Source organism: Tursiops truncatus, chromosome 4 (assembly GCF_011762595.2).
Source record: "Tursiops truncatus isolate mTurTru1 chromosome 4, mTurTru1.mat.Y, whole genome shotgun sequence".
NCBI classification, from domain to species: Eukaryota; Metazoa; Chordata; class Mammalia; order Artiodactyla; family Delphinidae; genus Tursiops; species Tursiops truncatus.
In genome coordinates this window covers 36,531,321-36,557,759 of record NC_047037.1, presented here as the reverse complement: position 1 = coordinate 36,557,759, position 26,439 = coordinate 36,531,321, and the positions used below count along the sequence as shown (strand labels likewise).

At 37.2% G+C, this 26,439-nt stretch overlaps 1 protein-coding gene across 16 annotated transcripts in view; it reads right to left on the bottom strand.

Moving 5' to 3' along the window:
• Positions 1 to 26,439, bottom strand: part of LEKR1 (leucine, glutamate and lysine rich 1) — a 279,091-nt gene that overhangs the window by 73,157 nt on the left and 179,495 nt on the right. For all 16 annotated transcript variants that reach the window (XM_073803834.1, XM_073803835.1, XM_073803827.1 and 13 more), the window contains one exon: positions 13,360 to 13,441. In XM_073803834.1, coding sequence (XP_073659935.1) covers positions 13,360 to 13,441 — 82 coding nt within the window. The remainder of the gene's footprint in view (positions 1 to 13,359; positions 13,442 to 26,439) is intronic.

Genomic DNA, 26,439 nt, shown 5'->3' with positions numbered 1-26,439 from the left:
CTACTTGCAAAATAACTTTAATTTCTAATAAACAATAATTTATTTATATCATGAATATGAACAGCATTTATTTTTATTCATTTATTTTCTTTTCTAGCTTACAATGATAAAATTGTAAGCTACAGAAAATTACATAAACAATTATATGATGAATTATTACAAGGAAGAAACTTTTGCAACTACCATCCATGTAAAAAAATAAAACCTAATCAGCTAGCCTAGAAGCTTCATGTCCTGGGCCCAATAATAGCCAACTCCCTCCTCCCTAAATTGATCATTCTCATGAATTTTATGGTAATCACTGATTTTCTTTGGAGTTGTATTGCCCAAGTTTTATCCCTAAACACTATACTTTAGTTCTACTTTTTCTTTTATGAAAAAAATGTTTTTTAAAACATGTTGTTTCCTTTATTATCCACTTTTTGTAAAATAGTTTTAAGTATTATACTAACATACAATAAACTGCCCACAATTTGGCAGATTTGACATACGTACAAGCCCATGAAACCATCACCGTAATCAAGCAGCACGTGAGCATACTTAGAGCCTAGATACTGGTCTCTAATACCCTTCACATTCAAAGGAACAAGGACTACTCAGAGAAATGGGTGATTCCAAGGCTGGGGCAGAGTAGCTATACCTGAAACAGTTTGTTATACCGAAAGTAAGGAAGTGCTTATGAAAGAGGACGGGATCATGTTCCAACGTCATAAGAGCCAGCCGGAAGTGGCCCCCAGTGGCTAAGCTTAGAACAATTTGTGTGCCAAAATAATTAAGTACAATAATGAATTATAAGCCATTGAACAAAACAGGAGTTCATGAATCCATACCAATAAGTAAATAAATAATGGGAAGAAGGGAGGCTCCTATTTAAAGTAGAATGCTGAGGGCTTACTAATAAATGGTAAGGGAGACTTGGAGTTGGAAAAATCATCATCTAGCAATGACTGTCATAAAGATTAGGTGAGGCAAAAATCATTAATGGATGCTGTATCTAGGGATAAGTGTTGATGAAAAGCAGAGCACGTGTATGTACCTAAAGTGTCTCTTATAGACTGCTTACTGGTTGAAAGGGAACAAAACCCCTCAGTACTAATACAGTGGAAAAATTGAGCAATACCTTGACCAGGTGATCAAAATTAACATCACCAACGAGAGGCAGATGATCATGTGCCTTTAGATGTGGTGCTCTGAGAAGTGCTCGTTCTCACCTATGTGGTTTTCTGGCTGAGAGTACATATCCTTAATCCAATCAAGAGGAAACCAGAAAAATACAAAATGAAAAATATTTTATTTAAAAAAGTATGAGGGGTTCTGCGTTCTTCAAAAATGTCCATGTCATAAAAAGACAAAGATGGACTGGAAATATTCCAGATTTAAGGAGGCTAAAGAGACATACCAAGTAGGTTGACCCTACCTGGACTATGTGCTAGAGGAGAAAATATTATAAAGGCCCACTCAGAAAATTAGAATATGGATGCTAGATTAGAATATTATTAATGTAATTATTGCATGTAAAATTATAACATTGATTACCCTCCTGGTTATATGAAGTATCACTGTCCTGAGGAAAGGCAGGCTAAACTATTTAGAAGTAAAGGGTCGTGTTGTATGTAACTTATCCTCAAATGGTGCAGGAAAATTTGTGTGTGGGTTTCAGGGGGAGAGAGAGAGAGAGAGAAAAGGTTGAGGGGACAGGGGTAGGGGTGAGGGGAAAAAACAAATGGGTTAAAACATTAATAATAGATGAATCTGGGTAAAGCCTATTTGTGTGCTCTTTGTACTATCATCATGTTTACAACTTTTTGTAAGTTTGAAATTATTTCCAAGTAAAACATTAGAAAATAAAGAATAAGGAAAAGAGTGACATACCATTAAAAAGTGAGCAAAGGTTGTACTAAGGTGAGTCACAAAGGAAAGAATACAAAGAGCCAAAGATGCAGGAGTACAAGTTTTCATTAAACTAGGATTTTTTTTTTTTTCTTAGTTATACTACCCAGTATTAGCTAGGAAGTGGAGAAATAGGTATTTACAAACACTGCTGAGATTATAAATCAATAAAATCTTATTGCAAGGTAATGAGTCATTATGAATTAATAGTCTTAAAAATATGCAAGTTTGAGTCTAGCAAAAATTATCCTAAGGAAATAACTGCATGTGAATAGAAAGATTTATCTCTATGAATTTCAAAATATCTTGCTTATGAAAGTGAAAAATTTGGAAATTTTAAAATACAAGGGATTAGAAAATAAGTTATGATTCATCCACAGATTAGAATACTACATAGCTATTTGATAACTATAAATATATCATGTAATGACATGGGAAAATATCCAGGATATATTACTAAGTGAAAATATGTTTAAAATATGCATTACTTAGAAAAATGGACTATAAGGATATCGAAATATAAAGATGATGGTTTTTTTTTTTGTGGATTCCTGTATTTGCCAAGTTTTATACCTTTACTTTTAAGTCAAACAACAATGTTCCTTTTAGAAATGCTTTGAGATTCAGCAGCCCCAGCCACAACTTTCACTCTATGTTCAGATTCTTATACACACTTTTCCAAATCTAGAGTCAGGGACAGCAGAACACCTTTAAGTGGTTATTTTACTATGTGGCCAATAAATTTTGGCTGCAATTTAAGAAAAAAAGGTCCCTGGGCAGTCTACCATCCCAAGAACTCCCCTCACTATGGTCATCTCCCACCCCCACGCCAGTTAAGCCACTCTTTTTATGGTCTGCCCTTCACTGCCCAACTGTTATCTTCCCCTTCATTAGGATGGGAGGAATTGGAAGGAATAGAAAGAATGCCTACATCTCTTTAAACACTGCATTCCTTCTTTTACCCTCAGCAAATAGTGTTAATCCTTTCTCTTCAACTGCTTTGCATAAGCCTTCAGAAAGGCCCCTGCTGCTCCTGCCAATCAAAGCAAAGGAAATAAGATAGAGTAGTTGGATATTTTCCTCTAATCTGAAAGGCAAGGGTCATAACATTCCACTTCTTTATGTGAAATAGCCATTCTTAAACTGCCTCCTTGATATTTCTACTTTGCTGTCCAAAAGGCATCTCAAATCTAACAGATCAAAAGCATTGTTTTGTATTTCCCTCACCCCCCTATCTATTTCTTTTACAAATTTTCCCACTTCATGAAATGGCACCAACTCATAATGATACTATTAGGTAACACCTTATATATCTCACACGAAGTTAAAACCAGCCCTTACTCAGCCCTTGTTACAGTTGAGGAAACTGAAAACAGAGAGGTAAGTAACACGCCCAAGGTGACGTAATGCTAAGTAGTACTGCCCCAGCCGTCTGGATTTGGCTTCCAGGCTGTTAGTCACTATACTCTACTGCCTCTCAACTGTCTACCTGATGCTGAAAAGCCCCAAACCCCATCCTTTATTATTTCCTTTCTTTTCCAGTCCTCTTCCTCCCCGGCCACATCTACTCCATCAGTAAATCCTGTGAGAGTGACCCCTGGCATATATTTCTCTCCATCTCCACACTATAGCCTTACACTAAACCAGCCACTTCTCACTTGCATGTACACTGGGCCTCCCACCTAGTCTCCCTGATCGCTCTTGCACTCCCACTTCAGTCCACTCTCCATGCAGCAGCCATGCCACCCTTTTAAAACAAATCAAATCAGTTCTCTCTATTGCCAAACCTCCAAGAGTTTCCCTCTGCCCTCTGCATAAATCCAAAATCCTCACTGGGCTTTGGACACACTGGTATATTCATTTCTTATTGCTGCTGTAACAAATTACCACAAATGTAGGGGTTTAAAACAACACAAATTTATTACTTTACATTTCTAAGTAAGAAGTCCTAAAATCAAGATGTCTTGAGGGCTGTGTTCCCCCTGGAAGCTCTAGAGGAGAATCTGTTTTCCTGCCTTTTCTAGCTTCTAGAGACCACATGCATTCCTTGGCTTGTGGCCCCTTCTTCCATCTTCAAATCACATTACTCCAACCTCTGCTTCCATCCTCACATCCACTTTTGTGACTTTGACCCTCTTGCTTTCATCTTATAAGGACCTTTGCAGTTATAACATTGAGCCTGCCTGAATAATCCAACATAATCTCCCCAGCTCTATATCCCTAATTTAAACATGTGCAAAATCCCTTTTGCCACATAGGATAATGTACTCACAGATTTCAGGGATTAGGACATGAAAATCTTTGGAAGCCGTTATTCCATCTACCACAACTGGTCTTCATGTTTCTTTAACTGGTAAAACTCACTCCCAAGAATTTTTTGTCCTTGATCTCTCTGCTTCCGGATGTTAGCTTATTAGCACTGTTAGCTCCTTTCTGTAACTCAGATCTTAACTCAAAGGTCATCTGGGGCTTCCCTGGTGGCGCAGTGGTTGAGAGTCCGCCTGCCGATGCAGGGGACACGGGTTCGTGCCCCGGTTCGGGAAGATCCCACATGCCGCAGAGCGGCTGGGCCCGTGAGCCATGGCCGCTGAGCCTGCGTGTCCGGAGCCTATGCTCCGCTACGGGAGAGGCCACAACAGTGAGAGGCCCGCGTACCGAAAAAAAAAAAAAAAAAAAAGGTCATCTGCCCAGGGATGCCACTCTATCAAAAGGACACCACTCTTCCCCAACACTCACATTCTTTTATGCCTGTTTTATATTTTTGCAGCACTTAACGTTACCTGAAATTACCTATTGTAGCTTGTCAATCTTGTTACTTCAGTATCTAGTGCTTGTACACAAAAGAGTCATGGCACATAACTGCCTCTCCATGAGCATTTTGTATTGAATGAGTCAATGAAGGAAACCTAGCCTGTTAAATCTGGGATCATGTGAAAGTGTATCTGTACTCTGACACTGGATTGCCACCAGGCCACCTGCTTTCTAGGCAAAAAATTCTCATGAATGATGACAGAAGAGGAAAATCAGGAGAACATTGTATTTTAGAAGGCAATAATAATGTTCCAAGAACATCTCAACTGTGCAAAATGTTGCTGTTATTTGGTCAAGAGCTTTATAAACAAGAAATTTATGCTGGTTATGGCTGATTACTGCTTACAATTATTAGTTAAATGAGGAGGAGGTGGCTACTAATAAAATTAAAGTGTAAGCATGTAACAAAGTTCCCCAAATTAGAAAGTATATTTCATATCACCACTTTAGACATATTCACTAGTAACTGATAAATTATAAATCATTTAAAGTGAATTTTGTTCTTTTCATTACATATGTGAAAATGAACACATTCACACTGTAAGCTATTTAAGCAATATATAAGTATATAGAGTAAAATAAGAGTCTCTATACACCCCGGCTCTCACTTCCAGAAGGAACTGTTGTAATCCTACCAATCATTTATTCAATGAATTTGAATCCACATATGTTTGTATGTACATTCATATACTTTTTAAACATGAATGGAATCATTTTTCTGGAGCCATATTTTTAATCTCTAAAATTCCTAATAGTTTTTTTTTGGTAACAGCCTGTTCTTCTTTAATGGTTACAATCCTGGACATACTTTGAAGTATATCCTAACTTTAAAAATTTATCTTAACATCTTCTGTTTGCTATGTAACAATTTCTCTAGGTGTTAAAGCTTTTCTGTGTGAATTCAGAGGCATGTGAACAAGGCTGGGGGAAGGTTTTTCTCACATACCTGGTAATCTTTGGTTAGGTGTTCATCCTAAGCCTAAGATTCTGGTTTGTTGTCTGCGTTGCTATTTATTGTTGCCCTAGATTGTTTCTGAAGGTTGTGATGAAGGGGCAGAGTATGGTGGGGGCACTGGAGGTTTGTCTTGGGATGTGGGGACCGTGGCCTCTGGGGTTCAGTAGCTGGCAGGCTCCCCAGCTCCAGTCCCCACACTCATTGCTTTGTTCTGGGTGCAGATCCCTTGCAAATGCTGCTTCACATGGGACCTGTTGATTAGGGGTGGGGTGGAGCTGGTGAGGGGCCAGTGGCTTAAATGTTCCAAATATGATCCCTCAGAGTGGGCTTCATTGGATCACCTGAATCAGAATTGTATGTGTGTGGTGGGGGGAGTGCATTACAAATGCAGATTGCTCAGGGACACCCCAAACCCAAACTTAAAGCCAGAATGTCTGTGGGAATGGAGCCCAGAAACTGATCCTGGGATTGGGTCTGTGAGGGAGGTCATACTGTAATACACAGTTTCAGTAAACTATCCAGGATTCTTCTGCAGATTGGAGTTTGAGAACCACTGTTCTGATGATTTGCCTTATCCCACTCCCTTCTCTTTGTGTTAACTGATTCCAGGTAAAGTCCTGCCCGTCACATGCCCACCACACAATTGGTTTTCCTCTAGTTTATTCCTCTGCAGAGTTGACCCTTTTTATTATCCTTCCTATGTATTCTCTTTCAGGAATTCCTAAAAACTTCTCACCCTCTATAGCAGCCTTTCTTATTAGTCTTATTTACTTATCTTATCCTATATACATATATATAAAATAAAAGTGTTATTTCCTAGTTCTCTCTCCCTCTCTCTACATAAATATTTAAAAGTAATAAAGTTGCATTTCACAGCATCCATATTTTTCATTACTTCAGGAAGGTTTTCCCTAAATTAATCTAGATATTATGACACAAATAAATTTGTAGAAAATGTCATCAATTTTCAGAGCATCACTAACACTCTACCTCTAGTAAACATTACTAGTTACCTTCTGGACATGTACTATAGCTGTCTTCCTGGCCATCAAAGCCCCATTATCATCTGTTCTCAGGGTAAATCCTGCCTGACCTGAGCTAACTGTGGTAGTCCTGTTCCCCTTGCCAGTGATTCATTTAGGAGAGGGTATGTAAAGTGTTCTAGCCAAGAGATGTAAGGAGAGGGCTGTTTGGTGGCTTCTGAGAAATTTTTATCTCACTTTTAAGGAGACACCAGAAAAACAGGCCCTTCCTGCCACTGGGGTGGTTACATTTGGATGTGGTACCTGGAATTGCAGCCATGTCATGATCATAGGGGACTTAGCCTTGGGGTGAAGCCAGTGCTGAGGGCAGCAGAATAGAGACAGAAAGATCATCAAGATCCTTGGTGATATTGTTGAGTCACTGGATTGACTAAACCTGAAACCACTCTACCTTTGTTACTTATAGCTCAAAGAATCCTAAGTGATAAAATCTCTATTTTCAAATATACAACAAGTTCTTATAAACCTTGGAAAATATTTTCTTATAAATCTTAGGAAGAAAAGAACCTGAAGTTCATCCATTTAAAAACTGCCTTTTCCCCGTAAGTAAAAACCCACAAAACGTATATCCAAACATTTAAAAATCTTTAAACAAAACAATTATCTTAAGCTGGATGGGTGAAACCATTCCTCACCCCAGCCCCCACAAAGAGTGAGGATTAAAATTTTTAAAATATCTGATTTCACACCACCTTCCAATTTCTGGAAGTTCAAACAGGTTTGGGTATATAGAGCAAATCTTCAATTTATTAAGAAATGGCATGTCAAAAATTTTGAGTGAATTATTTTGACTTCAAACCGAATTTACCATAAAACAATGGCCAAGTTGAAAATTTGGTTTTAATCTATAAATAAAATAGTACTTACATACTACTGGGGACTTCCTGAGCTCTGAGTACCCTGAGCAGTCCCAGGCTCTGATCCTACATGCCTGCCCTACTCAACTTCAACTTCATCCTAGTAGTGAAGGAGGGTAGACGGAGTAGAGATGGAAGAGCTAGGTACAGGCAGCACAGAGCAAGGTCTCCATCAGGTGAGACCATTTAACTGGCTCTATCTTTCATCAAGTTTTCTAAAAGTGGATGCTCTGCCCATTTTCTAATTTTAAAAAGTTCTCACACAGGTAGGAAGCACCAGTTTTATTATAAACTGAAACAACAGCATCAGTATTTCTACAATTCTACAGTGATTTCCTCCAGGTAATTCATTTGATGGACTTTACTGAGTGGTATTTTCTCCCTCCAACTCCAATCTACTCTGACTCTTATTTCTTAGCACTCATATTATAAATTATATTAAAATTAACAAAAATATCACAAAGCATGTATTAATATTAAATGGGCTGTGGTCTGATGAGGCAGGCCCTCCCGCATGAGACATTCATGAGGCCAAAGCCCTCCCTGATGTAACTAGAGGGTGGGGATTAACAATTTTCTGGCAATTCCCATCTTGCTTCTTTTTTTCATGTATCTTCTCATCAGAAAGTTCTTGCTGGGTGCAGTGAGTCATGCTAGGACCTCTTGCCCACTTATTCCTTCAACCCCAACTATCATATACAGACAGTTGAACTATTATTTACTGAACTATTGACCACAGTGTTATAAAGCATGAATATTTGGTTTTTCTTGGATTTTGAAAATAAATTATTTTGCTACAAATAATCAAATTATACATTAATTTGATAGAGTATTTTTGGAATTTGTTCTTCCTTGTGTTGTTAAGGATTTTGTTGAACACATTGTTCTTAGGAATAGGCCATGGTCAACACAACATTTAGTTGCTAAGAATTTTCAGTATTTATATTTCTTATGAGGTTCATCCTTCTAAAACATAGGAACTGAAAACCAAAGCTACCAGATTACATACCACAAAGTAAAAGAATTTATTTACTTTTCAAAGATTATATAAATTCTATTTTAGTGTTATAATTATAGATGTACTATATTTATACTATCATTTTTGAAATTTCTGAAATAAAATCATTTCTAAAAGAAATAGAGAGGGCAGACAGCAAAAGCAAGAAGAACTACAATCCTGCAGCCTGTGGAACAAAAACCACATTCACAGCAAGACAGACGAGATGAAAAGGCAGAGGGCTATGTACCAGATGAAGGAACAAGATAAAACCCCAGAAAAACAACTAAATGAAGGGAGACAGGCAACCTTCCAGAAAAATAATTCACAATAATGATAGTGAAGATGATCTAGGACCTCAGAAAAAGAATGGAGGCAAAGATCGAGAAGATGCAAGAAATGTTTAACAAAGACCTAGAAGAATTAAAGAACAAACAAACAGAGATGAACAATACAATAACTAAAATGCAAACTACACTAGAAGGAATCAATAGCAGAATAACTGAGGCAGAAGAACGGATAAGTGACCTGGAAGACAGAATGGTGGAATTCACTGCTGCAGAACAGAATAAAGAAAAAAAAAAAAGAAAATAAATGAAGACAGCCTAAGAGACTTCTGGGACAACATTAAAGGCAACAACATTTGCATTATAGGGGTCCCAGAAGGAGAAGAGAGAGAGAAAAAGAGAAAATAATTGAAGAGATTATAGTCGAAAACTTCCCTAACATGGGAAAGGAAATAGCCACCCAACTCTAGGGAGCGCAGAGAGTCCCACAGAGGATAAACCCAAGGAGAAACACGCCGAGGCACATAGTAATCAAATTGGCAAAAACTAAGGACAAAGAAAAATTATTGAAAGTAGCAAGGGAAAAATGACACATAACATACAAGGGAACTCCCATAAGGTTAACAGCTGACTTCTCAGCAGAAACGCCACAAGCCAGAGGGAGTGGCATGATACACTTAAAGTGATGAAAGGGAAGAACCTACAACCAAGATTACTCTACCCGGCAAGGATCTCACTCAGATTCGATGGAGAAATCAAAAGCTTTACAGACAAGCAAAAGCTAAGAGAATTCAGCACCACCAAACCAGCTCTACAACAAATGCTAAAGGAACTTCTCTATGTGGGAAACACAAGAGAAGAAAAGGACCTACAAAAACAAACCCAAAACAATTAAGAAAATGGTCATAGGAACATACATATCGATAATTACCTTAAACGTGAATGGATTAAATGCACCAACCAAAAGACACAGGCTTGCTGAATGGATACAAAAACAAGACCCATATATATGCTGTCTACAAGAGACCCACTTCAGACCTAGGGACACATACAGACTGAAAGTGAGGGGATAGAAAAAGATATTCCATACAAATGGAAATCAAAAGAAAGCTGGAGTAGCAATACTCATATCAGATAAAATAGACTTTAAAATAAAGAATGTTACAAGAGACAAGGAAGGACACTACATAATAATCAAGGGACCAATCCAAGAAGAAGATATAACAATTATAAATATATATGCACCCAACATAGGAGCACCTCAATACATAAGGCAACTGCTAACAGCTATAAAGGAGGAAATTGACAGTAACACAATAATAATGGGGGACATTCACACCTCACTTACACCAATGGACAGATCATCCAAAATGAAAATAAATAAGGAAACAGAAGCTTTAAATGACACAATAGACCAGATAGATTTGAGTGATATTTATAGGACATTCCATCCAAAAACAGCAGATTACATTTTCTTCTCAAGTGCGCACAGAACATTCTCCAGGATAGATAACATCTTGGGTCACAAATCAACACTTAGTAAATTTAAGAAATTTGAAATCATATCAAGCATCTTTTCTGACTACAACGCTATGAGATTAGAAATGAATTATAGGGGAAGAACCATAAAAAACACAAACACATGGAGGCTAAACAATACTTTACTAATTAATCAAGAGATCACTGAAGAAATCAAAGAGGAAATCAAAAAATACCTAGAGAAAAATGACAATGAAAACACGATGATCCAAAACCTATCGGATGCAGCAAAAGCAGTTCTAACAGCTATACAAGCCTAACTCAAGAAACAAGAAAAATCTCAAATAAACAATCCAACCTTACACCTAAAGGAACTAGAGAAAGAAGAACAAAACCCAAAGTTAGCACAAGGAGAGAAATCATAAAGATCAGAGCAGAAATAAATGAAACAGAAACAAAGAAAACAATAGCAAAGATCAATAAAACTAAAAGCTGGTTCTTTGAGAAGATACACAAAATTGATAAACCATTAGCCAGACTCATAAAGAAAAAGAGGGAGAAGACTCAAACCAATAAAATTAGAAACGAAAAAGGAGAAGTTACAACAGACACCGCAGAAATATAAAGCATCCTGAGACTATTACAAACAACTCTATGCCAATAAAATGGAAAACCTGGAAGAAATGGACAAATTCTTAGGAAGGTATAACCTTCCATGATTGAACCAGGAAGAAATAGAAAATATGAACAGACCAATCACAAGGAATGAAATTGAAACTGTGATTAAAAATCTTCCAACAAACAAAAGTCCAGGACCAGATGGCTCCACAGATGAATTCTATCAAACATTTAGAGAAGAGCTAATACCCATCCTTCTCAAACTCTTCCAAAAAATTGTGGAGGAAGGAACACTCTCAAACTCATTCTATGAGGTCACCATCACCCTGATACCAAAACCAGACAAAGATACTACAAAAAAAGAAAATTACAGACCAATATCACTGATGAATATAGATGCAAAAATCCTCAACAAAATACTAGCAAACTGAATGCAACAACACATTAAAAGGATTATACACCATGATCAAGTAGGATTTATCTCAGGGATGCAAGGATTCTTCAATATACACATATGAATCAATGTGATACACCATATTAACAAATCGAAGAATAAAAACCATATGATCATCTCAATAGAGGCATAAAAAGCTTTTGACAAAGTTAAACACCCATTTATGATAAAAACTCTCCAGAAAGTGGGCACAGAGGGAACCTACTTCAACATAATAAAGGCCATATATGACAAAACCACAGCAAACATCATTCTCAATGGTGAAAAACTGAAAGCATTTCCTCTAAGATCAGGAACAAGACAAGGAAGTCCACTCTCACCACTATTATTCAACATAGTTTTGGGAGTCCTAGACATGGCAATCAGAGAAGAAAAAGAAATAAAAGGAATACAAATTGGAAAAGAAGAAGTAAAACTGTCACTGTTTGCAGATGACATAATACTATACATAGAGAATCCTAAAGATGGCACCAGAAAACTACTAGAGCTAATCAATGAATCTGGTAAAGTTGCAGGATTCAAAATTAATGCTCAGAAATCTCTGGCATTCCTATACACTAATGATGAAAAATCTGAAAGAGAAATTAAGGAAACACTCCCATTTACCACTGCAATGAAAAGAATAAAATACCTAGGAATAAACCTACCCAGGGAGACAAAAGACCTGTATGCAGAAAACTATAAGACACTGATGAAAGAAATTAAAGATGATACAAACAGATGGAGAGATATACCATGTTCTTGTATTGGAAGAATCAATATTGTGAAAATGACTATACTACCCAAAGCAATCTACAGATTCAATGCAATCCCTATCAAATTACCAATGGTATTTTTTACAGAACTAGAACAAAAAATCTTAAAATTTGTATGGAGATACTAAAGACCCCAAATAGCCTAAGCAGTCTTGAGGGAATAAAACGGAGTTGGAGGAATCAGACTCCCTGACTTCAGACTATACTACAAAGCTACAGTAATCAAGACAATATGGTACTGGCACAAAAACAGAAACGTAGATCAATGGAACAAGATAGAAAGCCCAGAGATAAACCCACGTACCTGTGGTCAACTAATCTATGACAAAGGAGTCAAGGATATACAATGGAGAAAAGACAGTCTCTTCAATAAGTGGTGCTGGGAAAACTGGACAGCTACATGTGAAAGAATGAAAGTAGAACACTCTGTAACACCATACACAAAAATAAACTCAAAATGGATTAGAGACCTAAGTGTAAGACCAGACACTATAAAACTCTTAGAGGAAAACATAGGCAGAACACTCTATGACATAAATCACAGCAAGATCTTTTATGATCCACCTCCTAGAGTAATGGAAATAAAAACAAACAAATGGGACCTAATGAAACCTAAAAGCTTTTGCACAGCAAAGGAAACCATAAACAAGATGAAAAATAAATAAATAAATAAAAGAAATAGTACTCTGGATATTTTACAGGGGCATTTTCTTATCATTTGTTTTCTAATATTTTCTTTCTCACTTATATAAGGCATAAGCAGTCCAGAATTTCAAAGTTACTCAACTGTCTTTTTGAACCTAAAATTGATTATTTATTTATTTATTATACAGCAGGTTCTTATTAGTAATCTATTTTATACATATTAGTGTATATATGTCAATCCCAATAATCTTATGAAACATTTTCAATGCTGTTTCTTCCAGACAGATAATAAAGAGATAATAAGACAAAAAGTTCAGAGAATATTAAGTTACTATATTTGAATAATCAGGGAAAGCTTTAATACCTGGATAGGTAAATTTCTTACTGAGATAAAGAAACATTTAATATATTTAAAAATATTTACAGGTCCTTCAATATAGGCCAGAAAAGTAGCTGAGAAAAATTGCAGTAGACCATACCAACACATCCAAATTACTGCCCAGAGTCACAGAGAATACATGGGGGTCTTTCTAAATTCTTACAGGCTGTTTAATGTTTACTATCTTACATGAGCTTTTCTTTGTAGTTGTCCATCTCAGTCACTGCCTTCTGAAGTTTTAGCCCACGTGCTTCAATCTCACACTGTAAATCTGGAATGACATAATGTGTTCTTCTGATTAGTACATTTTAAGTGTCCAGATATTTTCATAGAGTAAACCACATTCTTTTAGCATTGCCACTCACCTCCTGAAGAATAATGCAGCTGTTTGTTCCACTTTGCTTGGATGACCATATGTAGCTCATCCCTACTCTGAAATCCCGCAGAATTAATAGGTTTTGACAGACTCAATTTATTGGCCTCTTTCTGCCCCCAACGTCATGCTAATTTTCAAACAGCTAATAGGCTAAATTTTACTGATGTTTTCAAAGGAAATTTATGTCACTGGCACACATATGAATTTTTGGTCATATGGCTCACTTCTGAAACACTTGACTTTCTGAGCTAGCTCTTGTGGCCTGGAACTTAGAAGTATTGCTAAGGCCTCCCAGTAGAACTGAAATAGATAAACCACGTGCAAGGCTTCCAGTAAAGAATCTGTTAACTCTGGGTAGTGTCTAATAGGCATTTTAATGACTTTCAAGCCAAGAAAATACAAGCAGGCAATTGGCTTCCACAGAGTCTTGAACTGAGGAATTCAAGTAGTGTTTGAGAAATATTATTCAGGCAGCCACGTCTCACATGTGTGGATGCAGAACTGAAACTAAAGCAGAAAGAACATATGGCTTGAATGATTTGAGACCCACCATTAGCCTGTGTGTGTGGACCAGGATCTGAACCCCAGCCCCAATAACAGCCCTTGTTGGTAGTCTTTTTGGGAAAAGGTGGAAAACAAATTTACACAGGTGGATTAACTGACTTCTATGAAGAAAATAATTTTAAACATTGAAATTTATAAAATTTCCATGTTACATCTGTTCAGGTGTTTTAGTAACATATTTTTAATAGTAAACTTTAAAATCTTTTAAAAATTTTTTGATAGATCTTTATTGGAGTATAACTGCTTCACAATAAATACTGTGTTAGTTGATGTTGCACAACAAAGTGAATCAGCCATATGCATATACATGTCCCCATATCCCCTCCTTCTTGAGCCTCCCTCCCATCCTCCCTATCCCACCCCTCTAGGTCATCACAAAGCACTGAGCCGATCTCCCTGTGCTATGCTGCTGCTTCCAACCAGCCAATTATTTTACATTTGGTAGTGTATACATGTCGATGCTACTCTCACTTCGCCCCAGCTTCGCTCTCCCACCCCATGTCCTCAAGTCCATTTTCTATGTCTACCTATTTATTCCTGCCTTGCAACTAGGTTCATCAATACCACCCTTTTATTTTTAGATTCCATATATATGCATTAGCATATGGTATTTGTTTTTCTCTTTCTGACTTACTTCACTCTGTATGACAGACTCTAGGTCCACCCACCTCACTACAAATAACTCAATTTCATTTCTTTTTATGGCTGAGTAATATTCCATTGTATATATGTGCCACATCTTCTTTATCCATTCATCTATCGATGCACATTTAGGTTGCTTCCATATCCTGGCTATTGTAAATAGTGCTGCAATGAACATTGTGGTACAGGTCTCTCTTTTTTTTTTCGGTACGCAGGCCTCTCACTGTTGTGGCCTCTCCCGTTGTGGAGCACAGGCTCCAGACGCGCAGGCTCAGCTGCCACGGCTCATGGGCCTAGCTGCTCCATGGCATGTGGGATCTTCCCGGACTGGGGCACGAATCTGTGCCCCCTGCATCGGCAGGTGGACTCTCAACCACTGCACCACCAGGGAAGCCCACATGTCTCTTTTTGAATTATGGTTTTCTCAGGGTATATGCCCAGTAGTGGGATTGCTGGGTCATATGGCAGTTCTATATTTAGTTTTTTAAGGAACCTCCATACTGTTCTCCATAGTGGTTGTATCAATTTACATTCCCATCAACAGTGCAAGAGGGTTCCCTTTTCACCACACCCTTTCCAGCAGTTACTGTTTCTAGATTTTTTGATAATGGCCATTCTGACTGGTATGAGGTGATACCTCATTGTAGTTTTGATTTGCATTTCTCTAATAATTAGTGATGTTGAGCATCTTTTCATGTGCCTCTTGCCCATCTGTATGTCTTCATTGGTGAAATGTGTATTTAAGTCTTCCACCCGTTTTTTAACTGGATTGTTTGTTTTTTTGATATTGAGCTCCATGAGCTATTTGTATATTTTGGAGATTAATCCTTTGTCTGTTGTTTCATCTGCAAATATTTTCTCCCATTCTGAGGGTTGTCTTTTTGTATTGTTTATGGTTTCTGTTGCTGTGCAAAAGCTTTTAAGTTTAATTAGTTCCCATTTGATTATTTTTGTTTTTATATCCATTACTCTAGGAGGTGGGCCAAAAAAGATCTTGCTGTGGTTTATGTCGAAGTGTTTTTCCTATGTTTTCCTCTAAGAGTTTTATAGTGTATTGTCTTACATTTAAGTCTTTAATCCATTTGGAGCTTATTTTTGGGTATGGTGTTAGGTAGTGTTCTAATTTCATTCTTTTACATGTAGCTGTCCAGTTTTCCCAGCACCACTTATTGAAGAGGTTGTCTTTTCTCCATTGTATGTTCTTGCCTCCTTTATCATAAATTAGGTGATCATATGTGCATGCGTTTATCTCTGGGCACTCTATCTTGTACCATTGATTTATATTTTTGTTTTTGTGCCAGTACCATACTCTCTTGATTACTGTAGCTTTGTGGTACAGTTTGAAGTCGGGGAGCCTGATTCCTCCAACTCCGTTTTTCTTTCTCAAGATTGCTTTGGTTATTCAGGGTCTTTTGTTTCCATATGAATTGTAAGATTTTTTTGTTCTAATTCTGTGAAGAAAGCCATTGGTAGTTTGATAGGGATTGCACTGAATCTGTAGCTTGCTTTGGGTACTATAGTCATTTTCACAATATTGATTCTTCCAGTCCAAGGACATGGTATATTTCTCCATCTGTTTATGTCATCTTTGATTTCTTTCATCAGTGTCTTATAATTTTCTGAGTACAGGTCTTTTGTCTCCTTAGCTAGGTTTATTCCTAGGTACTTTCTTCTTTTTGTTGCAATGGTAAATGGGAGTGTTTCCTTAATTTCTCTTTCTGATTTTTTGTTGTTGGTGTACAGGAATGCCAGAGATTTCTGTGCATTAATTTTGTATCCTGCAACCTTACCAAATATCAGTGATATTGGTCTATAATTTTCTTTCTTTGTGATATATTTTTCTTGTTTTGTTATCAGGATAATGGTGGCTTCATAGAATGAATTTGGGAGTTAAACTTTAAAAACTTTATGCATCCATACAAATATATAAAATTTCTATACATATCTACAGTCTGCCTTCTTAACTTTGTTTCATGAAAATGAGGCAGTTCCTTAAATCAGAAAATAAATTCACTCTAAACAAATGTTTTAATTAGAATTTACTAGATATTGGTATAAATTTTTATGTTTATTCAGCATGTTCACATATATTAATGTTATCCCTCAAATTGCTACATAAGTGCAAACAGCCCCATTTTTCAGATGATGAGAAATGAGATTTTCTTTGATTCTCTTGCCTAGTATCTTACAGTGAATAAATGCATTAGCCAGCAGTCAAACTGACAAGATTTTAAACTCGGGTAAGGGGATCTATTTGAAAGAATGGCTCTTTAAATAAATAAATAATTCAATATGGACTTAACTTCGTAGATAATATTTGTATGGTACATTTTTTCCACTTATCAAGTGATATCATTATATGAGAGAAAAGATAAAATAACGTACACATAGAAAATTTAGTTTTGAGGGTAACCAGTTGAAACAAGGCAATCTCTAATGAATGTTGCATAATGTGTTGCTTTGTTATTAAGTACATGTGGGCTTCCAGAGTGTTCTGTTCACAGGCACAGCTAAAACATTTCTGCCTATCCTCTGAAAAATGAGGGAAGGAAGTTGATGTTTGTTGATTGTATACTTATTCCAGGCACTGTGCAGGGTGCTTTCTCCTATTTCATTTAATTCATAGTCACAACTATCACGAAAAACAGATACACAAACACAGCCTGAAGGGGTTAGTGCACCATGGCTAGCCCGGAGGGAGTCCGGGAAAAAATCTGGACCTGCCAAAGAAGCAAGAGACTTTTTCTTCCCTCTTTGTTTCCTGGTAGGAGAGGAGAGAGAATTAAGAGCACTGCTTAAAGGAGCTCCAGAGACAGGCGCGAGCCGCGGCTAACAGCGTGGACCCCAGAGATGGGCATGAGATGCTAAGGCTGCTGCTGCCAACACCAAGAAGCCTGTGTGCGAGCACAGGTCACTCTCCACACCTCCCTTCCGGGGAGCCTGTGCAGCCCGCCACTGCCAGGGTCCCGGGATCCAGGGACAACTTGCCCAGGAGAACATACGATGCGCCTCAGGCTGGTGCAACGTCACGCCAGCCTCTGCCGCCGCAGGCTCACCCCACACTACGTACCCCTCCGTCCCCCCGGCCTGAGTGAGCCAGAGCCCCCGAATCAGCGGCTCCTTTAATCCCGCCTGTCTGAGCGAAGAACAGACACCCTCAGGCGACCTACACGCAGAGGCGGGGCCAAATCCAAAGCTGAGCCCCTGGGAGCTGTGAGAACAAAGAAGAGAAAGGGAAATCTCTCTCAGCAGCCTCAGAAGCAGCGGATTAAAGCTCCACAATCAACTTGATGTACCTGCATCTGTGGAATACATGAATAGACAACGAATCATCCCAAATTGAGGAGCTGGACTTTGAGAGCAAGATTTATTATTTTCTCCCCTTTTCCTCTTTTTGTGAGTGTGTATGTGTATGCTTCTGTGTGAGATTTTGTCTGTATAGCTTTGCTTTCACCATTTGTCCTAGGATTCAATCCGTCCATTTTTTTTTTTTTTACTTAAAAAATTTTTTTTCTTAATAATTATTTTATTTGAATAACTTTATTTTATTTTACCTTACCTTATTTTATTTTCTTTTATCCTCTTTCTTTCTTTCTACTTTTTCTCCCTTTTATTCTGAGCCGTGTGGATGAAAGGCTCTTGGTGCTGCAGCCAGGAGTCAGTGCTGAGCCTCTGAGGTGGGAGAGCCAACTTCAGGACACTGGTCCACAAGAGACCTCCCAGCTCCACATAATATGAAATGGTGAAAATCTCCCAGAAATCTCCATCTCAACACCAACACCAAGCTTCACTCAACGACCAGCAAGCTACAGTGCTGGACACCCTATGCCAAACAACTAGCAACACAGGAACACAACCCCACCCATTAGCAGAGAGGCTGCCTAAAATCATAACAAGTCCACAGACACCCCAAAACACACCACCAGACGTGGACCTGCCCACCAGAAAGACAAGATCCAGAAGAAGAAGAGAAAAAGAAAGGGACTGAGAAAATATTTGAAGAGATTATAGTTGAAAACTTCCCTAATATGGGAAAGGAAATAGTTAAGTCCAGGAAGCACAGAGAGTCCCATACAGGATAAATCCAAACAGAAATATGCCAAGACACATATTAATCAAACTGTCAAAAATTAAATACAAAGACAACATATTAAAAGCAGCAAGGGAAAAACAACAAATAACACACAAGGGAATACCCATAAGGTTAACAGCTGATCTTTCAGCAGAAACTCTGCAAGCCAAAAGGGACTGGCAGGACATATTTAAAGCGATGAAGGAGAAAAACCTACAACCAAGATTACTCTACCCAGCAAGGATCTCATTCAGATTTGATGGAGAAATTAAAACCTTTACAGACAAGCAAAAGCTGAGAGAGTTCAGCACCACCAAACTGGCTCTACAACAACTGCTAAAGGAACTTCTCTAGGCAAGAAACACAAGAGAAGGAAAAGACCTACAATAACGAACCCAAAACAATTAAGAAAATGGGAATGGGAACATACATATCGATAATTACCTTAAATGTAAATGGACTAAATGCTCCCACCAAAAGACACAGACTGGCTGAATGGATACAAAAACAAGACCCATATATATGCTGTCTACAAGAGACCCACGTCAGACCTAGGGACACATACAGATTGAAAGTGAGGGGATGGAAAAAGATATTCCATGCAAATGGAAACCAAAAGAAAGCTGGAGTAGCAATTCTCGTATCAGACAAAATAGACTTTAAAATAAAGACTATTAGAAGAGACAAAGAAGGACACTACATAATGATCAAGGGATCGATCCAAGAAGAAGATATAACAATTGTAAATATTTATGCACCCAACATAGGAGCACCTCAATGCATAAGGCAAATACTAACAGCCATAAAAGGGGAAATCGACAGTAACACTTTCATAGTAGGGGACTTTAACACCCCACTTTCACCAATGGACAGATCATCCAAAATGAAAATAAATAAGGAAACACAAGCTTTAAATGATACATTAAACAACATGGACTTAATTGATATTTATAGGACATTCCATCCAAAAACAACAGAATACACATTTTTCTCAAGTGCTCATGGAACATTCTCCAGGATAGATCATATCTTGGGTCACAAATCAAGCCTTGGTAAATTTAAGAAAATTGAAATTGTATCAAGTATCTTTACCAACCACAGTGCTATGCAACTAGATATCAATTACAGGAAAAGATCTGTAAAAAATACAAACACATGGAGGCTAAACAATACACTACTTAATAACGAAGTGATCACTGAAGAAATCAAAGAGGAAATCAAAAAATACCTAAAAACAAATGACAATGGAGACACGACAACCCAAAACCTATGGGATGCAGCAAAGCAGTTCTAAGAGGGAAGTTTATAGCAATACAATCCTACCTTAAGAAACAGGAAACATCTCAAATAAAAAACCTAACCTTGCACCTAAAGCAATTAGAGAAAGAAGAACAAAAAAACCCCAAAGTTAGCAGAAGGAAAGTAATCACAAAGATCAGATCAGAAATAAATGAGAAAGAAATGAAGGAAACGATAGCAAAGATCAATAAAACTAAAAGCTGTTTCTTTGAGAAGATACACAAAATTGATAAACCATTAGCCAGACTCATCAAGGAAAAAAGGGAGAAGATTCAAATCAGCAGAATTAGAAATGATAAAGGAGAAGTAACAACTGACACTGGAGAAATACAAAAGATCATGAGAGATTACTACAAGCAACCTTATGCCAAAAAAATGGACAACCTGGAAGAAATGGACACGTTCTTAGAAACGCACAACCTGCCAAGATTGAATCAGGAAGAAATAGAAAATATGAACAGACCAATCACAAGCACTGAAATTGAAACTGTGATTAAAAATCTTCCAACAAAGAAAAGCCCAGGACCAGATGGCTTCACAGGCAAATTCTATCAAACATTTAGAGAAGAGCTAACACCTATCCTTCTCAAACTCTTCCAAAATATAGCAGAGGGAGGAACACTCCCAAACTCCTTCTACGAGGCCACCATCACCTTGATACCAAAACCAGACAAGGGTGTCACAAAGAAAGAAACTACAGGCCAATATCACTGATGAACATAGATGCAAAAATCCTCAACAAAATACTAGCAAACAGAATCCAACAGCACATTAAAAGGATCATACACCATGATCAAGTGGGGTTTATTTCAGGAATGCAAAGATTCTTCCATATACGCAAATCAATCAATGTGATACACCACATTAACAAATTGAAGGAGAAAAACCATATGGTCATCTCAATAGATGCAGAGAAAGCTTTCGAAAAAATTCAACACCCATTTATGATAAAAACCCTCCAGAAAGTAGGCATAGAGGGAACTTTCCTGAACATAATAAAGGTCATATGACAAACCCACAGCCAACATCATCCTCAATGGTGAAAAACTGAAAGCATTTCCACTAAGATCAGGAAAAAGACAAGATTGCCTACTCTCACCACTCTTATTCAACATAGTTTTGGAAGTTTTAGCCCCAGCAATCAGAGAAGAAAAGGAAATAAAAGGAATCCAAATCAGAAAAGAAGAAGTAAAACTCACTGTTTGCAGATGACATAATACTATACATAGAGAATCCTAAAGATGTTACCAGAGAACTACTAGAGTTAATCAATGAATTTGGTAAAGTAGGAGGATACAAAATTCATGCACAGAAATCTCTGGCATTCCTATACACTAATGATGAAAAATATGAAAGTGATATCAGGAAAACACTCCCATTTACCAATGCAACAAAAAGAATAAAATATCTAGGAATAAACCTACCTAAGGAGACAAAAGACCTGTATGCAGAAAATTATAAGACACTGATGAAAGAAATTAAAGATGATACAAATAGATGGAGAGATATACCGTGTTCTTGGATTGGAAGAATCAACATTGTGAAAATGACTCTACTACCCAAAGCAATCTATAGATTCAATGCAATCCCTATCAAACTACCACTGTCATTTTTCACAGAACTGGAACAAAATTTGTATAGAAACACAAAAGACCCCGAATAGCCAAAGCAATCTTGAGAACGAAAAATGGAGCTGGAGGAATCAGGCTCCCTGACTTCAGACTATACTACAAAGCTACAGTAATCAAGACAGTATGGTACTGGCAGAAAAACAGAAATATAGATCAATGGAACAGGATAGAAAGCCCAGAGATAAACCCATGCACATATGGTCACCTTATCTTTGATAAAGGAGGCAGGAATGTACAGTGGAGAAAGGACAGCCTCTTCAATAAATGGTGCTGGGAAAACTGGACAGGTACATTGAAAACTATAAGATTAGATCACTCCCTAACACCATACACAAAAATAAGGTCAAAATGGATTAAAGACCTAAATGTTAGGCCAGAAACTATTAAACTCTTAGAGGAAAACATAGGCAGAACACTCTATGACATAAATCACAGCAAGATCCTTTTTGACCCACCTCCTAGACAAATGGAAATAAAAACAAAAATAAACAAATGGGACCTAATGAAACTTCACAGCTTTTGCACAGCAAAGGAAACCATAAATAAGACCAAAAGACAACCCTCAGAATGGGAGAAAATATTTGCAAATGAAGCAACGGACAAAGGATTAATCTCCAAAATTTACAAGCAGCTCATGCAGCTCAATAACAAAAAAACAAAAAACCTAATCCAAAAATAGGCAGAAGACCTAAATAGACATTTCTCCAAAGAAGATATACAGACTACTAACAAACACATGAAAGAATGCTCAACATCATTAATCATTAGAGAAATGCAAATCAAAACTACAATGAGATATCATCTCACACCAGTCAGAATGGCCATCATCAAAAAATCTAGAAACAATAAATGCTGGAGAGGGTGTGGAGAAAAGGGAAAACTCTTTCACTGCTGGTGGGAATGTGAATTGGTACAGCCACTGTGGAGAACAGTATGGAGGTTCCTTAAAAAACTGCAAATAGAACTACCACATGACCCAGCAATCCCACTACTGGGCATATACCCTGAGAAAACCATAATTCAAAAAGAGTCATGTACCAAAATGTTCATTGCAGCTCTATTTATAATAGCCAGGAGATGGAAACAACCTATGTGTCCATCATCGGATGAATGGATAAAGAAGATGTGGCACATATATACAATGGAATATTACTCAGCCATAAAAAGAAACGAAATTGAGCTATTTGTAATGAGGTGGATAGACCTAGAGTCTGTCATACAGAGTGAAGTAAGTGAGAAAGAGAAACAAATACCACATGCTAACACATATATATGGAATTTAAGAAAAAAAATGTCATGAAGAACCTAGGGCTCAGACACGGAATAAAGACACAGACCTACTAGAGAATGGACTTGAGGATATGGGGAGGGGGAAGGGTAAGCTGTGACAAAGCGAGAGAGAGGCATGGACATATATACACTAACAAACGTAAGGTAGATAGCTAGTGGGAAGCAGCCACATAGCACAGGGAGATCAGCTCGGTGCTTTGTGACCACCTAGAGAGGTGGGATAGGGAGGGTGGGAGGGAGGGAGACGCAAGAGATATGGGAACATATGTATATGTGTCACTGATTCACTTTGTTATAAAGGAGAAACGAACACACCATTGTAAAGCAGTTATACTCCAATAAAGATGTAAAAAAAAAACAAAAGAAAACAGATACACATTTTATCTTTACTAGAAGGCTCTAAGAATCAGAGTAATTAACTAACTTTTCAAAGGTCACAGAGCTAGTTAGAAGTGATCCCGAAAAAGAAAAAAAAGAAGTGATCCCGTGATTCAAACTGAGTTTGGCTTCATCACCAAGTCTTTATCTTTCTCACTCTCTTACACTGACTGTCAAAAATATAAAAGCTACAAGGAGATATGATATTTGTCCATGAAAATGTGGTTAGTGTGGCCATATATTTGTTTAGTGTATCCTAGAATATTTAAAGAGGTATACTTAAGACAAATGAAAAGTATTATTTATTACTACATAAAATATGTAATGAATTAGTCTAATGTCTAATTCCAAGAGGTGGTTTAGATAGTTTAAAAATTAATACAATTAATGAAAGATATTAAGACAAATATGGTATCCTTGTGACTGACTTAATAACACTGACATCAGAGAGAACAATTATACCTTTCTGTTAAATGTCCCTTGCTGCTTTTGTCAGGATATAATCCTAAACTAGATGAAGCATGGATCTGAGCCCACATGATAAATTCTATCTTATTACTTCTAAACGCAGCTATTGTTAAGAGGAAGAACTGATTATCTTAAAAATAAACTCCAAAGAATTGGTTCCTGATATGTGAATTTTATGCTATTAATTCTCAATTACCTAATAATTGATAGAACAGTAGACAGTAAAAATGGTAGCTAATTCAAAACCCATTTTTACAGCATTGTGAAGTATTCTTAGGATCACATTTGAATATACTTGTGCATCAAAGTTCCAGAATTTACTAGATTTAAAGGAAAATAAACTACACAATCATGACTCAACTCAAGAAAGGAAAAGCTATTATACTTTCCAGTATTATTCTCTCTACATACCCACCTAAATCTCCCTTTCTCCCTATTTCAAGATAAACATAGATCCTTAGTCTTTAAATCACAGTACTCAATGAGTAGGGAAGCCAGTTCCTTCAGATTATTCACTATGTATTTACAGCATCTCTAAGTAAAAACCGGGAAAGCAAATAAATGTTTTACTATAAAACACAGAAACCTCTGGAGGTTGTCGTGTGGAAATATAAGTAATGTCAACAAATAAATCATTTTACTTAAGGAGAGAAGATACCACGTAGAATCAAGAAAAATAGATGTATTATGAATAATCCATAATGTAAACAGCCCACCAGTGTATAGTTAGAAGCTGGTTAATGTATTTTCATTGTTTTCTTTTTACCTTTGAATATATTTTCTGTAATAAAGAAGTGCTAAGAATTATTTTTAAAATACATAGGACATATCTTTACTGTTCTGAATGAAGTATAAGCATGTTATTGGTTTATTATTGGTTCTGATAGACCAGTGGGGTCCTTTTGTTTCTGGAAGCAGAGTGCCCAGTTCCTGTCCTTAATAAATAAAGGCACATAGTTCAGCTAAGCAGCAGAGAGATTAAGCCACCTGCATAAGACAGCTCCTTCAGTTCCTGATGCAAGGAGTTCTTAAATAAGTGTATTGTTCTGTGTAGTCCTTCTCTATAGTTAAATAAATTCAACTTCAATTTTCTGTCATTCAGCATGACATTGGATTATGAGGCAAAAGGCCCTGAATGCCTACAAAAAGAAAGGAAGCATTGGCTTTAAACACCGTGCAGATGTAAGGCGGAACCCATGGAAACAATCCAAAATTTACAACAGCAAATTCTACTATAATGTGACTGCATTCCTTGCAGATATTAAATAAGAAGCAAGTGATTTGAAATGAAGACAAAAAGGAGCTCTTAGCCTCTCTTCATATGAAGCCAGCTGCTTGCTGGATAGCATTACATAGGCATCAGATTTGGGGTAATTAGTCATTTAAGAGAATCCTGCTTTTCCAGAAGGTTTCTAGGATCTACAAATACAAAAGGTATTCATAGTTAGCTATTTTATAGCAGGATATAAAACTTTACAGTCACTTGGAGGGTATATTAAGTTAGTATACTGTTTGAGAAAACAATAAACAAAATCTTTATAGTGGAAATATATTTCAAGCTTAAAACTTTCTGGATAAAGAAAACACCAAAAAATTAAAAAAAAAAAATTTGACTCAAAGTGCAATATGAAAGAAAATGATTCCAGGTTCAAGCAGCAGATTGGAGGAACAAGCAGGCAGGAGAATTGGCACCCAGAAATCCAGATCCAGGAGAATCGTTTTAATGAAAAGGTGAAGGCTATATATATATTTAAAATGGTACAGATAATTGATGAAAAGGAAAAACAAAAACTCCCTGCTCTTTTAATACACTCCTAAGACAGGGTAACATAGAGGTGGAGTGCAGGAACTCTAAAGCCAGACTGCCTAACTTCAAATCCTGGCTCTGCTTCCTCCTAACTAAGTGACTTTAGGTATTTTAGTTTCTTAATCTATAAAATGGTTATTACAGCATAGGATTGTTCTGGGAATTAAGTTACTTAATATATGTAAGGAGGAGAACAGTGCCAGGCACACATAACTACTGGTTATCATCATTGGGGGTGGTAATAAGGCCACCCCCCCTCCCCCCACTTCTGTTCTGAGTCTCATCACTTTCTGCCTGAGGACCTCATTCTTGCGGTTGGGCCTGGTGTCATCAGTGGTTATCTTTGTATGGGGAAGAGTAAAAATGAAGGTTTTTACATATTAAAAAAAAAAACTACAGAGTAACTATGACAAAATGTTAAAACTTGTAAAATACAGGTGATGGATCCACACACATTTGTTATATTATTCTCCGTATTTTTCAGTGTTTGACTATTTTATAGATGTATTGTTTAGGGAGGGGTCTTGCTTGTACAGATCAAGGATAGTATGTTCTGTACTAAGGAGTCTGATCAACTCAGTTCTGTGTGTCCAGGGTACAAAAGAACACAAGGGGAATAGAATTTGATGGGGGTGGGGGATGAGGTTGAAACTGTAAAGACAAGCTATCTGATTTTGTGAATAAGGAACAGAGAAATTCAGTCGCAGCTGAAGGGGGATATGGTAATGAGGAAGGTTCTTTA